We start from the raw sequence: 14814 nt of genomic DNA, 5'->3' as shown, positions 1-14814 counted from the left end.
ATAATTAATGTCTTCCTAATCTTGTACTAAAAGGATACTTAATTTGAATCGGATTGATTTAATTAAGAATTATAAAACGAAGAACAAAATTATAGTATCAAGATGAGACGTACAGAAAATCACAGCTGGAACCCCACACGCTCAGTCTACTGTAACACACATGACTCGAAGAGTATCATACAAAAAATAGATTCACGGACTACCCCTTGGGAATTGCAAATAGAACAGAACTGGTCCCCATATTTTTTTAACCAGACACAAGTGGGTCTAAAAAGGATTAATTATTTTGTAATCATTTTATTCCTCATCTCTGAAGATTATTTATCAAAAGACTAATGTAAAGGTCTCAACCTTTCCTACTTTCACTTTCTCAGTTACAATTCCAATAAAATATTTAAGAGTAATTTCTTCGCAGAGTTGTCAAAAAGTTTTTTCAAACAAAGAAGTTAAATAGATAAAGCGTTACATTGATTGAGGTATCTGGTGGCAGTAACGTATCAATCTCTCTTGTCACACTTTAATTTAGCTGCTGTTCTATGCTCTTAAATTACTATAACATTATTATTGGTAATTGGAATTTAGCTCGAAAAACTACAAATGGCACACAGCTCTACACATTCTGTTTACAAGCAGCATAAAGCCAATACATATATACATACACATATATATACAATGCGGCAATTGGCAAAATATAGTATGTACTGCTAGCTTAAGTCTATGTACTAATAGTGTAAAAATTACTTATAAAATCACATCATTTACTATAAGGTAATTATAGGTAATCTGTAATAAAGAATTGCTGTAATAGTAATTTGATAAAAATAATAGTTAATCTGCTGTAATAAGTTTACTACATTAATACCGTACTCTTTCGGTCCCAATTTATTTAAATGGCGAAGTTCGAATTTTAAGAGTCAGAAGTGTTTCTTTGACTACGATTTTTTTATTTGTCTTTTAAATATTTCAAATTATTAATTATTGTAACTTAAAATACCTTTTACGTGATTTTCAAATATATAAATTTTATTTCAAAAACTTAAAAATTCTATATCCAAGTCACGATTGCAGTTAAAAAATTTAACTATCGAAATTCGTACCCATCGTAAGTTGAGAGAGAGGGAGTAACAATTTTATAATGTCAATGTAAATAATATATTTAAGCTTAGAATAAAAAATTATACTTAGATTAGGGGGGGATATAGGTGGGCCAGCTGCTAAATCTATGGCTGACCGACTTCGAAAAATAAGAGGTAGAGATAAAGTTGAAAGGACGTAGAAGAGGAAGCTGGAAATTGAGAGAGTGTGTTTAAAATAAGAGAGGAAATATTCTCCTTAGCTTTCAAGCTCTTTTTTGGGTGTTTTCTTTTGAAATCAAACAAACTTTGCTAACCTCTAGCTCCCAAAGTTGAAGTGATTATTGTATTTTTTTTTCTTGATGTTTTAAGTTTTAAACTTTGTGTGTTTCTGTTTGTGCTGTTGTTTGCTACTCATAAGGTTTCTTGTTAGTTTGTTCTTTTGACACAATCTGTGAAACTTCTGAGATTTTGAATACCACCAAGATTTTCTTATCTGTTTGTCTTTGGAAAAAAAACACTTGGTTTCTTTAGCTTTGTTTTCTAGCTACCAAAAACCAAACCCCATTGACAAAATGATGTCTGGAGATGTTTTTTCATTTCCTTCTTCTGTTAAAGCAGTACTTCCTCAGCATGAACTTCAAACAAACCCTAACCCTAAACCTAATCCAGCTTCTTCCAAGAGAAGAAGAAATCTTCCTGGAACACCAGGTATATTATTATTTAGCTTCAAATTACTTGATTTCCTATAGTTTCACTTGAACCTACAGTTTTTTATTTGGAAGAATATATGTGTGTGTGAAAGATCTTTTCCTTGAGCCTAGTCTATAGTAAACAACATCTCTACCCTCAAAGTAGGTATAAGGTCCGCGAACATACTAATCTCTCCAAACCCCACTTATGGATTATAGTGGATTTGTTGTTGTGTGTAAAGATCTTGAAAAGTAGCATAGATATCATGTTCTGAATCCATATCTTCTAAGAACTCAGAACTTGAACCAATAAAGCTTAAATCTTGGATTTGTCAATCCTTGCATGTACATCTTCTTTTTTAGATTTTATGCTTTGGTTTATTAGAGTTTTATTTTCTTGATAGATCCAGATGCAGAAGTTATTGCTCTTTCACCAAAGTCACTCATGGCTACAAACAGATTCTTATGTGAAATCTGCAACAAAGGTTTTCAAAGGGACCAAAATTTGCAACTTCACAGAAGAGGACACAATCTACCATGGAAGCTAAAGCAAAGGAATAAAGATGAAATTGTGAAGAAGAAAGTGTATATATGTCCAGAAAAGACTTGTATTCACCACGATGCATCACGTGCACTTGGAGATCTCACTGGAATAAAGAAACATTTCAGTAGAAAACATGGAGAGAAGAAATGGAAGTGTGAGAAATGTTCAAAGAAGTATGCAGTTCAATCAGATTGGAAAGCTCATAGTAAAACTTGTGGTACTAGAGAGTACAAATGCGACTGTGGCACACTCTTTTCCAGGTATTTAATTTATGTAACATGTTTTTTGTTGGGGAATATTTGTTCCAAGTAAACTAAATGCTCATCTATTAATTGAAATAAAATAAATGGTCATCCATCCATGCATAATACTCCATTATTATTTGCAAATACTGAATGGCTATTGGTATTTGCAAATACTGAGTATTAATTAGTAGTTCAAATACTGGTGAGAATTTTCAAAACAAGAATAGCAAATTACTTCAAAAAATTAAAAAAACATATATACTGGCTAGGAGCATTTCAAGTGAAATATGATTTTCGATGGATCACAAAAATTTCAAATTTTTTTTTTTTTTTTTGGGTGAAATTCATATCCAAACACAACTTCAAAATCCAAATTCGCTTTTAATATTCCGACTTTCAACTTCAAATACTTTTTTTTTCAACTTCAACCAATTATTTTCCAAAAATGCGCCCGCTTAATTGTTGGATACCATGTGTTTTGAAAGCTTATTGTTTTTTACTAATTCTTCTTGCAGAAAAGATAGTTTTATCACACACAGAGCTTTTTGTGATGCTTTAGCTGAGGAGAGTTCAAGAATCACTTCAGTTGGGGCTAACAATATGAACTTCCCAAATACTAATGACACCCTTTTGAACCAGCAATCCAGTTTACATGGAATTTCCCAAATTGGGACATTTTATAGACCAGATTTTGCTAGTATGGCAACTGGGAATTCTCTTCATCAGCAGCAGCAGAAACCAAGATTATCACTTTGGTTAGATCAAGCTAATAATCCTCTTCAAACATCTGCAAATTCAAATATTTTCGAGTCAACTACCACAAGCGGATTTGTAGATATGATACAAATGCCTTCTTCAAATGTCTTTGGATCATCTTCAACAGCTGCAAACTTTTCACTATCTTCATCACAAGGCACTTCAATGGCTGAAACCTTAAGTTCTTTGTATTCTGATAGTCAAAATAACCATTTAACCAAATCTTCAACGCCAATGTCAGCCACTGCACTTCTACAAAAAGCTGCTCAAATGGGTTCTACAAAAAGCAACCAAAGTACTTTCTTTAGCAACAGTTTCAACTTAATGAGCTCTTCTTCTTCTTCTCCATCAAATACACCAACCTTTAGCAGTTTGCATAGTAGTGAAACAACAGACCAAAAATTCCCCAAAATATCCGAAGATTACACAGTATCCTTGGGAGAGGACAATGGCGGGCTCATTGGGTGTACAAATTTTAGTTCGTCGGCAAATACTAAGGCAATAAACCTGGATCAGGCAATTATGCAAACAGTTGGCATGCAAACTCCAACAGTTTCGATGAGCTTACAACAGGGAATTAATAATTGTCTAACGAGAGATTTCTTAGGTATAAGAAATGAGCCATTTTTGTCACAAGAGATGGCTAAGTTTGCTTCGTTGAGTTCAGCTATGGGGTTGAGCCATTACAGTAGCAGTCATTAGCAATGGCAGTCTTTTTCAGTTTTCACTTCTCTTTCAGAATGCAATACTGTAAAATGCCACCTTATCTTCGAGCTGGCCAGCCTCAGCCTATTGGCTATATTTCCTTTCATTTTCGCACAAATTTGGATGCATTATTTTCCCTTTGAAAAGAAAAAACAAAACCCCGTATTTATTATTTGCAAACCTGACAAGAGATTATGGTATATACACACCATATCCATTATCAGACCGTCTCAGAACTTACATATTCACAGTGTAAAACCAAATTGACTTTTTTTAGTTAAAACAAACCAAATCAATTATGGTTCGATTTTTTTTTTCAATACCAAACCAAATCATCGGATTTTTTTCTCCGATTTGACTCGAATTATCGGTTTGATGCGGTTTATCGATTTTGTTTGTACACCCCTAATTGTTAATATAGCTTAAATGGTTTTAACAGAGTTTTTATCTTACTTTTCAAATTATCACCCGATATAATTGTACTTTAAATAATTTTATAGTATTGAAATTGTTTATACCGCCAGCAACACTACTACCTATATAACCTCATAAGTTATTGTAGTAAGTACGTAATAGAAGGTTGTTGAAGTTTTAGAAATACAAATTTCTTTTAGTAATACCATGTACATCTTCTGTGTGATTTGCAGGCTATTATACAATGGAGGGTTTATCTAGTGTGCACAGAGTGCTTACACGAAGGGTAGATGCTGTGGTAGAGACTGTAACGGCTGCGGGTTTTCGTGAGTACCCAAAAATTTTATTTTTGTATGCTGAATGGAAACAAAAGGAAAATCAAGGGACCTTGAGTTCTTCTTAATGGGACCAAGGGACCTTCAGACGTGACCTTAACTTAAATCCTTAAACAAAAAACTGAATAAAATCTTAATGGCTAACACTTAAGTCAAATATCTTGGCTAAGAATAAAGAAAAGAAAATTCCCAATTTTGGTCCTAAGTTATTCGTAATTCTAATTTCAGATCTCGAGATATTCCTCCAAATTTATTAAGTTACTTAAAACAGTTTTGGCCTCTCCATTAAGCTTTCATGAACCTAATATATTTATAATTGGATCATTTATTTGCTCAACTTTTACAGGTAAAAAGAAGTTTTGTACTGTTACTCCTTATTTTTAAGTTTGGATCTTAAATTAGTTTTTAAGAGAAAGGATAAAGTACATATGTACGATAATTTATATAGCAAAATATGTTTGATTAGATATCAGAAGGATGGAAATTAAGCGTCCTATAATTAAAGGGACCATAATTTTATAATCTAAAATTTGCACTAATTTCAATATTTGTGGGGTCTTGGAAATTCGACTACGACCGTTTGGGGGGGCGAAGGATACAATAACTAAAGGGGTGCTATGCATGTTTGTGTTTTCTATGTGTTGGTGTTACTATTTAATTATTATATTATCAAGTCTGTGACCTGATTAATTTTTCTTTATTTTATATTTTCTTCCGTTTCTATAATCCAATTGTTTATTTTTTACTCCTATATCACACTCCTTTTGTAACATATACTGTTTGGCATTTTCTTTAGAATAAATATGGCACGGAAAACTACGAGAAAGTGTGGACTAGTGTCAAAGTAACCAGGTCAGTTAGTCAACGTTGGTTGGCTTTGCAGAATCTTTTGAGAGTGATATGATTTTTTAATATATAATACTATCATCATGATTTTCGAAACTTGTTAACATGACTGATTTGAATTCATATTAGACAGGTTCATTAAGAGAGTAGATATAGATACCAAGTTCGGCTTCATAAGCAGTGACAGTTGTACTATAAAAATTCTTTTTTACTATGGCTCTGATAGGGTCCCTTAGCCAAGTTATTGTCTATGAATCGCCCCTCATTTTTCAACAGGCACACGATCACCGTCATGTCTTCTTCAACTGCTTGGGAGATAACGGTTTCATATTTTATTTAACTTTCTAATAAGGGCTCTTTTCATCCTTCCCTTGCGGTGCTACTTTAAAGATAATGCCAACCTCGCTATCTACTCTAGCTACATAGAAAAATGGCGCCCCCAGAGAAAGGTTGCAGTCCAGATGGCGGCAGCGGCTGCTGCCTACGCTAGGATGCATATGGACCCCATTATCCGTAATAATAAGTCTGACTATATCGACACCGACTCTCGAGCTGATTATGAGAAACTCATTTACGCCTTTGAATGAGAGTTGAGATATGGGGCCAAACCCTCTTCTCTCTTTCGCCCATCTACCTTGGCTGCTTTCCGGAGCGCACTAACAAAAAATCTGAGATAATTCTTAGTTGTTGTGGAAGTTAGTGTCTTAAAGAAAGTAAGTGCTTGTTGCTCCTGTTCTTATAGTTAGATAAGGCCTTCATACTCTTACTAAAGTACACTTAAGACTCAACCAATCTTGAAAGTTTCGTGGACAACTGACATACCTTGAATCTAGCCTGAAAAAAACGTCGAAGGGGTCGGATCACCCTGAGTTACTGAAGAGTTTTTACCGCTTTCTCTTCTCTCCAGCATTCTTGGACTGATCATATTGCTGCAACAAAGCAGTGTTAGAAGGAAGGCAAAAGGTGACTGGTGCTTTGTTTAGGGACGAGAGCCACTCACTATCGGTTATCATGAATATTTAGCCTTGCAAGGTGGTAATTCACACGGAATTTCACGTACTTCATGCTACTTAGGTTAAAGCGTAAGCCAATGATACTTTCGATTACAAGAGTTTCACCATCTAGGGTGCAGCACTATCAAAAATTTCTCTAATCCAAAAATTCCAATATGTGACCTCTGATTATAAGGTGGAGGATTTTCAATCTTCCATCACATATTTGATTAGCCTTTTAGCTCATGTGACTGCCTCGCAACCTATAAGTTTTGTGAATGAAAAGTATTTGTCAGGAGCATCTTCAATATACTACTCCAATACGACAAGAAATGCGAGTTCTCTTATTTATCAAGCAAACACTAAACATTATTAATCAACTTTTTATATTGTCCTTATAAAATAAAATCATAAACTAGTGCTTCAAACTAAAAGAAATTCTACCCCAAAAAAATACAAGGATAAAGCAATCATGAGTTGACTTCTTTCATACTACGAACTTTTAGTTGCCACCTTGGATTGGGACTAAGGCAGAATGTTATTTATCCAATAAAAATACTTGAAAACTGTAGTCCTTTTTCCATGTATCAAGTTTACGACAAAGAAAATCTAGGAAACAGAGAACTTTACAAATCCTTATTCAATTTTTTTACCGTCATTAGTGTGTAAAGTGATGGCAAGAAAGATGTCTGCTCAAGTAGGACGGTAATTTTGTCCCAACATTCAAATTAGAGTACTAATATTACATCTAGACCCATTTCCATGGAACAGTATTTGACTTTTTAACAGTTAGCCCTTTCATTTGAGATTTATTGGAGGAATTTTTATAAAGCACTTTAAATTAGAACATAGTAACTACAGTTTGTCTAACTATCATTCGTAGTTACTATTCAATTGTTACTAACTTGTATTATTTGTATTCAAACGCGCAACGAATACAGCATGTGTCAACTATATTCATTATTCGCACAACAAATACAACATGTATCAACTGTAACCAAGCCGAAATACAAGGGTGTATACAAATGATACAATTGTATCGCCTGTATACAGGGGTGTATACAAATGATACAACATGTATTGACTATATTCGTATCGCACAACGAATACAACTTAGGCAAAATACAGAAATACATAAAATTAAAATGCACTTATTGAGAGTCGAACTCAAGACCTCTGCTAAGTAAGTGGGCGCACTAACCAACTATGGTTTGCCTAATTACCATTCGTAGTTACTTTTCAATTGTTACTAACTTGTATCACAACGAATACAATCTGTATCAATTGTATTCGTTCGTACAATTGTCTTCATTCGCACAACAAATACATGTATCAACTGTAACCAAGCCGAAATACAAGGGTGTATACAAATGATACAATTGTATTGACTATATATGGGGGTATATATAAATGATACTCCCTCCGTTTTAATTTATGTGAACTCATTTGATTGGGCACGGAGTTTAAGAAAAGAGAGAAGACTTTTAAACTTGTGGTGTAAAATGAGGCACATATATTTTGTGTGGCTATAAATCATTGCATAAAGGTAAATTGTTTCCAAATAACGAAAGAGGTCATTCTTTTTGGCACAGACTAAAAAGGAAATAGGTTCACATAAATTGAAACGGAGGGAGTACAACTTAAGCCAAATACAGAAATACAGAAAAATAAAATGCTCTTATTGAGAGTCGAACTCAAGACCTCTGCTAAGTGGGCGCTCTAACCAACTAAGCTACAAGAGCTTGGGCCAAATACAGAAAAATAAAATGCTCTTATTGAGAGTCGAACTCATAACCTCTACTAAGTAAGCGGTCACTCTAACCAAGTTACAAGAGCTTGTTGCTTTTTTATTTCAATTCAAAACAATTAATCTCTTATTTCATGAATTTGCTATAAAAAAAAATAAAATAGTTGTGAATGGTAAATTTGCTGAAAGTATAACTATGAATGATAAATACAATGTAAATACTTGATGTGTCACGTAATTTTCCCTTTTATATTTGATCTAAAAAGTTGTATACAATAGACTTTTGTGGGTTAATAGTCCGTCCCCTCCCTCCCTCCCTCCCCATATATATATATATATATATATATATATATATATATATATATATATATATATATATATATATATATATCCCAAACTCAATCATAAGATTAAAAAATGGTTAGTTATTATCTAACAAAAATAAATTTCACCAAGCATCGCGAAAATGATTAAATTCAGTTAAAAAACCACCATTTCCACCTGAAACTATTGAAAGGAATTGAACAGAACACAGCTAAGATCATAGTTTGGTCATAAAGTTCTATACGCCTATTCCCGGCAGAGCACAAAAAAATGAGGTAAAGAGATGCCCACAAAGAAAACAAAATATATAAAGATGATTAAAAAGAGGGAAAAAATTCATAAGCTTAAAGAAATGGAAGAAATCAAGGTGAAAGCACTGTTACAATTGATCTTGCCTGAAATTCAGGAGGAAAAAGTCAAATAAGTGAAAAATCTTCAAACATAACCCCTTCTTGACAATCAAGCAGGACTGCAATCACATTAGAAGCTACTCTTGGCAGCATTGCTCTTATCATATTAAACATCATACCTAGAGCTCCAGAAATGGCCTCCAATAACGAGGGGAGAATCTTCTTTTTCCTTGCGTTTTCTCTCCGGCAGCCCAGAAGAAAGCAGCATAAAGAATAGCTGCTCTGACCTTCATGAAGTAAGGATAGACCTCTGATGTCGAAAATGATACTCTTTATCTGTTTTCAGTAGTGTCCCCATAAGTATATTGGAGACTTACAATCCTTGTTTTCTCACAAGGTTAACAATGAGTTTGTTCAAGTTGGAGATTTCATCATCTCTGTGGTTTAATTCTTTCTTTAGCCTCTCAATCTCCGTCACGTGAGTTTCACACTGACTACAACCTGCACCAGCCTCCTTGAGCTCCGTACATTGGTCTTCTATTCTCGGTTTCTTTGGCTCTCTCACGGTCTCTTCATCTACAGATGACCTCTTCATTGGGTTAACCTCTATATCTAAGTTATTGGTGGCCATCTTACAAACACACAAAACCCCTGATATACCGGAATCAAGATGAAATGAAACGAGCTTTTGTGGCCGTCCCACAGAATCCTAACAAAGATAGATTAACAAATGTTATGACACGCAGGTTGAATAAAAGCATATGCCTCTCTCATGTACACACTTGGTCTTCCCGTTGGACGATGAAAGCCCTTTTGTACAAAGAAATCCTGAAAGAATACCAACCTTATCTTGGTTGCCTTCAAGCTTTTCAAATGCCTCATTTGCCTCTTGCTGATTTTTGAAATTGACGAAGGCAGAATACTTGTCTGCTTGCCCTTTTTTATTAGCCTGCTAGCAGATCATAAACGGACAAATTAAATACAATAAAGTAAAGTTCCAACTCAAGTGATGAACCGTGCAAATTGTTACTCAAACATCTTTTGTGTGCAAGCATCTCGATTACTATTGCTGTTACAAAAGAGAGCAATGGTTCTCTTAAATTCAGAAGCACATAAAATGTGGGAAACTTCAAATTGCTTGAGAATTTCACCCCCCTGGATTTGGGGGGGGGGGGTGTTTAGGGATGGGATAACAAGAAGTTCAAACAGCAGGCAATCTAGACTACAGTATTGGGTGATAAGAGCAATTACCACTGCTAGTCCCTGGAGAAGGGGTTCTGAAAGCTAAGGATTACAAATTTCAGAAAGAAAAAAAAAAGGAGAGAGAGTGCAGGAGCAAGTACTCAAAGTTTTTGAACAATTAAATGGATAAATTTAATTAAAACTTGTGTACTAGGAAAAGTTAGAAAGTGGGAGGGAAGTGGAACCTGTGATGCCAGCTGCAGAATGAACTATGAAGTAGCTTATGTAGAGTCTAGATTTGTAAAAAAAACATGTAACTAGCTAATTTCAACTACAGATTCTTTGGTAGCATTAGAAATAAAAACAGTTTTGGTTTTGGTTTTATAATAGTAAAAACATAATCTGTTGGACTTGCCTTTAATAACGCTGATAACGATCCATATAACATGGATTTGTTTACAAGCACGTATCTGGTGAGGGTAATTGTGAACATTTGGCATTGGCACGTGTAGCTTCTGGCAAATATTAGTGTTTTTTGAAGAATTAGCAAAGCACCTATACCCAATGTCACACCAGTTTGACACGAGTACATTAAGGCAATTGAAGGAACCATGTAACATGAGGAATGACTATAGCATAGACCGTTACAAAAATACGTAAACAAGCAAGAATGTGATTCTTCAACGACTGAATGTCGACATATGCTTTTATAAACTAATTAGCATAAAGTAGTGCAAACTGCATAAAGATGTCATTCATTATTTATATGACATGAGAGAGAAAAAAGCATGAGATTCTCCTAACCTTAACTTCTAAGGTAAAGTCTCCAGGAATAACTTTGTGTAACTCTTCGCTATGAACAGCCACTGGTATTCTGTGGACAAGTAGCTTTGCCACCTTGGGCTCTTGCACCTAAACTCAAAGGAGTAGATGACCATCTTATAATCAGGACACAAGAAAGAAAATGAAATTTAAAATAAAAGGCTTTATGATATTACCTCCTCACGAACTAACGGTATGATACAATCAACTCCACGTTCAATCTTGGCAAGAACAAGTTTCATTGCAGTACATGCATCATCCAGACAATTATGTGGAGAGTCCTTCTTTCGAAGTTCAAAACCTAACACAGACTATTTGGAAACTATTGTAAGTAAACAAAAGCATTCACCAAGCAAAGCTTGTGATGAATAGTTAAATACTTGTTAATCTTCAGCTTATAAAAGGAACCACAGTTGGAAAAAGAAGAACAGGGAGAAAACCACAAAAAGACTGCTAAATAAAAAGCAGCACAACTATTTTCCTAAACACAAAACGAATAGAGTTATTTGGAGTGTTCAGATAAAAGCATTTGAAAAAATGTCTGCACTTACAAATTCCCAAATAAAATAGGAATCCAAAGTGAGGGTTGATATGACCAACAATTCAACAGAGTGGACATATTGTAGCATGGGAAAGAAATACTAAAATTAAAAAAGCACAGCTTACCTTACACAAATTACTTAAAGAAGGTCTTCTATTAGAAGGCTGATCCCGATATTTGAAGACATAAGATGTGTCAATCACTCTTGCATGATCTATCTTCAAAGCTATTAAGAACAACATAACAGAGCTTTATCAAAAAAAAGAAAAAAAGCAAAGGACATAACTGAGAAAAAGCACGACATAATACTCTAAGGACAGGGAAAGAAAAGAGAAAAGGGAGTAGAAATAACATTAAAGCACGGGGATATTAAAAAGAGACATGTGATCATAAAAGTCATGTCATTTCCATTTACCAGTAGATGTGCACCAAAGATTTGAATGTCGATTAAAGACCATCACTTATGATGCAAGATGTAGCTTACCACGAAGGTCATTGTGTAAACTGTGGCCAATCAATATGGTTCCATGTGATAATAGCTTCTTCATGGACATCTGGGTCATAGCACACAAAAGTTCAGACAAAGAAATTTTAATGGCTACTGGACAACCTAAATAGAACAACCTTTTTTTGAGAAGGAACCTAAATTGAACAACTTATACCTGTACATCAGCCAATGAACAAGAAACTCCATCTAAATCTCCAGCGGTTATTCCAGTAATCTCAGTTCTGTAATCTGCAATTGGTTTGTTTGGATTCACAAATTCATTGAGTTTAACCTGCAATTTTCAGAACTTCAAATTAACTTATGGTGACATGAAAAAAAAGAGTGGAACTACATCAGAGATAAAGAGGCTAAGCGGGTGGCTCCATTTGCAATTGGTTATGTAAACAGTATGTTTATGCCACAGAAAGGTATAAGGCCCAAAAAATACCTCCAACTTATCATCCACAGCACAGATTCTGACTAAAGCTTCGGTTCCATCTTGGCAAAGAACCATTTCGCAATCAATTGCAATCATTGCCTTTTTTGATTTTACGAAATTAGACTTTTTAGTCCTTCTCGTGACTAACCAGTCCTGTTTCCATGGATGTACATTGTAGTAAGAGAAGTATACTTTTACGTCAGAACAGCCAATTATACAAATGTAGTGATTCCAGGGCCACAGAATATATTCATGGATTTGACTATAACCACTACGGTAAACAAGCTAAAAACTAAAATGCAACAAAAATATACTGCAGGAGATCATGATATGCAAGTAAAACCATGCATTTTTTTCTTAAAATAACTTCATTTCAAAACAAATAAGCTGAAGCTTGTGACCCAACAGACCTTATAAATTGTTACAGGAAACACATCAGTTAAGAAATTCTTTGAAGGAACTTCTTAAATAGAGGTAGAACTTCCTAAGTAAACATTTTTGACATAGTTGGCAGAGATAGAACTTCTTAAGTAGACAATAAGAAAAGAATACCAAAGCCAGTAAACGAACCTCCTCGTGTGATGGAAATGAGTAATCTGTCGGGTATTGAGGGTGCTCAAAAGTTAAACGAACCAGTCCCTGCACTGCCACAATATCAATTTATTAAGCACAGAAGTTGTTGAGATATAGTGATCATAAACCTTCATAAGAAGATGCCAACCAGCATCTTCCTGGAAAAAAAGTGGGGCGGGGGTATCAAAATTGGAGAGCATGCAACTATTTTGCTATCAATAATTCTGAATACTAGTTCCAATTTTTATTTTTCATTTTTTTTATCACCGTGCCCTGCTAGCTTGCGAGGGACTTGACTATAATCCACCGAGCAGCATGTCCTGCCCACAAGCACATGTTGTCAATGGTAATTCTGCCCACCAAGGTTAGAGAAAATCACTCATCATAGCATGTGTTGTAGCTGGTATTCAAACCAGGGATCTCCAGGTTGTCATTCTCAAATATCAACTATATATATTAACAAGTTATAGCCGCAGTAAAATTCTAACAGAACAAGTTATAGCCACAGTTAAATCTAACAGAACAAGTTATAAGACCTATTAGCAGCGACTGGAGATGAATTAGCTACTCACAACCCACTTAAGTAGATTTTTCCCAACTATCTTGCAACAAAACCACCCTAATATCGCAGTTATGATTCGTAATAATATCTAAAAGCCAAAATATACTCTTCACCTGTTCCGCGGATTCACTATCCGGCGACTTTTTCTGAAGCTTCTCTACAGCATCTCGATTGGAATAACATTGAAACACCTTTTTAAAAAGCTGCACAAAAGGGACATTATTGCATTAGTAGTAGCAGCGTTATTTTACGCTAATTAACCAAATGAAAACAAGAGGTAATCGATATTAACCACCTTTATGTCATCCTCTTGGCTAAACGTCTTCAAAAACGCAAGCAGATCATCAACGGACCTCTTCGACGGGTCACTCAAGCTAACCCCTAACTTCTTGTCGTGTGATCTCAAAAAATCTTTCCAACCTCCGCTACTTCCTTTCATCTGTCGCTTTTGAGCTAACTTGACAATTTCGACTAGAACCTTTTAACAATTAAACATGATAAATTACATATCATCGTTTCTTCGGAAGCTAATTGTTAGTAATTATCTATTATACATAAACTTTGAATTTGCACTATTGGAAAGCCTAATTACTGTCTAGTTCTACAAAAAAAAATTGTAAAACCAGCTCAGAAATATGAACAGCATATATTTATAAATCGTTTAACCAGCTAATTGTACTTAACTCCTGCAAAAGTGGGAACATAAAAACTAATTTAAACGAGGGCATGTATTAAACAGGTTTATTTTGTGAGCATTTACAGTATAATCAAAAAAAATTGCAACTTTACACGGCTGAGAGATTCACCTCTTTCTTCGCTGATGAGGCAAACTTCGAATCCATTGCAAGGGCGGCTCTAGGGTAAGGCACGTGAAGTCCTTGACCTAGCCCCCAATATTTAAGGCCATAAACGTATGAAATAGTATTATTTTATTATATAATTTATATTTATAGTAATTATTAATAAACGATTTTAAATTTTAATATTTTTTAGACATGATAGAGGTAGGATTGAGTAAGTTAATTAGATAATTTTTTCTTTTATTAAATTAAATAATATATTCATATTCTCGTTAATTCTTTTTTTTCTTCCTCTATATATAGTCCTTCTTCATATTTCTCATAATAACTTTTAATTTCAATTCGAATTTTTTAAATTAATTATTCGTTTTGTCACATTTGATTG

General features: G+C 34.4%; 2 protein-coding genes across 5 annotated transcripts; one reads left to right on the top strand and one right to left on the bottom strand.

Moving 5' to 3' along the window:
* Positions 1–1248: 1248 nt before the first annotated feature.
* Positions 1249–5947, top strand: LOC107789230 (zinc finger protein JACKDAW). 3 transcript variants are annotated; one of them, XM_075247054.1, is made up of 5 exons: positions 1253–1784; positions 2170–2569; positions 3070–3917; positions 4663–4755; positions 5561–5947. In XM_075247054.1, exons 1-5 carry the CDS (start codon positions 1649–1651, stop codon positions 5563–5565), a joined length of 1482 nt encoding a protein of 493 aa, XP_075103155.1. In that variant the 5' UTR covers positions 1253–1648; the 3' UTR covers positions 5566–5947. The 3 variants fall into 3 exon arrangements, with proteins under 3 accessions (XP_016466522.1, XP_075103155.1, XP_016466588.2); XM_016611102.2 differs by having other exon boundaries at positions 1281–1784; positions 2176–2569; XM_016611036.2 differs by lacking the exons at positions 4663–4755; positions 5561–5947 and having other exon boundaries at positions 1249–1784; positions 3070–4133.
* A 3011-nt stretch (positions 5948–8958) lies between these two features.
* LOC107789081 (small RNA degrading nuclease 1) lies at positions 8959–14538 on the bottom strand. Of its 2 annotated transcripts, none has more exons than XM_016610945.2 (12): positions 14436–14538; positions 13925–14107; positions 13743–13832; positions 13065–13133; positions 12504–12647; positions 12231–12347; positions 12053–12122; positions 11694–11794; positions 11204–11338; positions 11010–11117; positions 9868–9972; positions 8959–9732 (listed from the first exon to the last, which is right to left on the bottom strand). In XM_016610945.2, exons 1-12 carry the CDS (start codon positions 14469–14471, stop codon positions 9397–9399), a joined length of 1494 nt encoding a protein of 497 aa, XP_016466431.2. In that variant the 5' UTR covers positions 14472–14538; the 3' UTR covers positions 8959–9396. The 2 variants fall into 2 exon arrangements, with proteins under 2 accessions (XP_016466431.2, XP_016466366.2); XM_016610880.2 differs by having other exon boundaries at positions 9868–9975; positions 14436–14534.
* Positions 14539–14814: the final 276 nt, after the last annotated feature.

The sequence above is a fragment of the Nicotiana tabacum genome, chromosome 24 (genome assembly GCF_000715075.1).
Source record: "Nicotiana tabacum cultivar K326 chromosome 24, ASM71507v2, whole genome shotgun sequence".
Lineage (NCBI taxonomy): Eukaryota > Viridiplantae > Streptophyta > Magnoliopsida > Solanales > Solanaceae > Nicotiana > Nicotiana tabacum.
This window is presented reverse-complemented; position numbering and strand designations above follow the sequence as displayed.

Bases quoted from the DNA above. Each gene is read 5' to 3' on its own strand.
- LOC107789230 (XM_075247054.1), top strand. From the start codon at position 1,649: ATGATGTCTGGAGATGTTTTTTCATTTCCTTCTTCTGTTAAAGCAGTA. The intron at 1,785-2,169 runs GTATATTATTAT...TTTTCTTGATAG, and splicing joins AAATCTTCCTGGAACACCAG to ATCCAGATGCAGAAGTTATT. The intron at 2,570-3,069 runs GTATTTAATTTA...TTCTTCTTGCAG, and splicing joins TGTGGCACACTCTTTTCCAG to AAAAGATAGTTTTATCACAC.
- LOC107789081 (XM_016610880.2), bottom strand. From the start codon at position 14,471: ATGGATTCGAAGTTTGCCTCATCAGCGAAGAAAGAG. The intron at 12,348-12,503 runs GTATTTTTTGGG...TGAAAATTGCAG, and splicing joins CTGTGGATGATAAGTTGGAG to GTTAAACTCAATGAATTTGT. The intron at 9,976-11,009 runs GTTAGGAGAATC...ATGATCTGCTAG, and splicing joins ACTTTACCTTAGAAGTTAAG to CAGGCTAATAAAAAAGGGCA.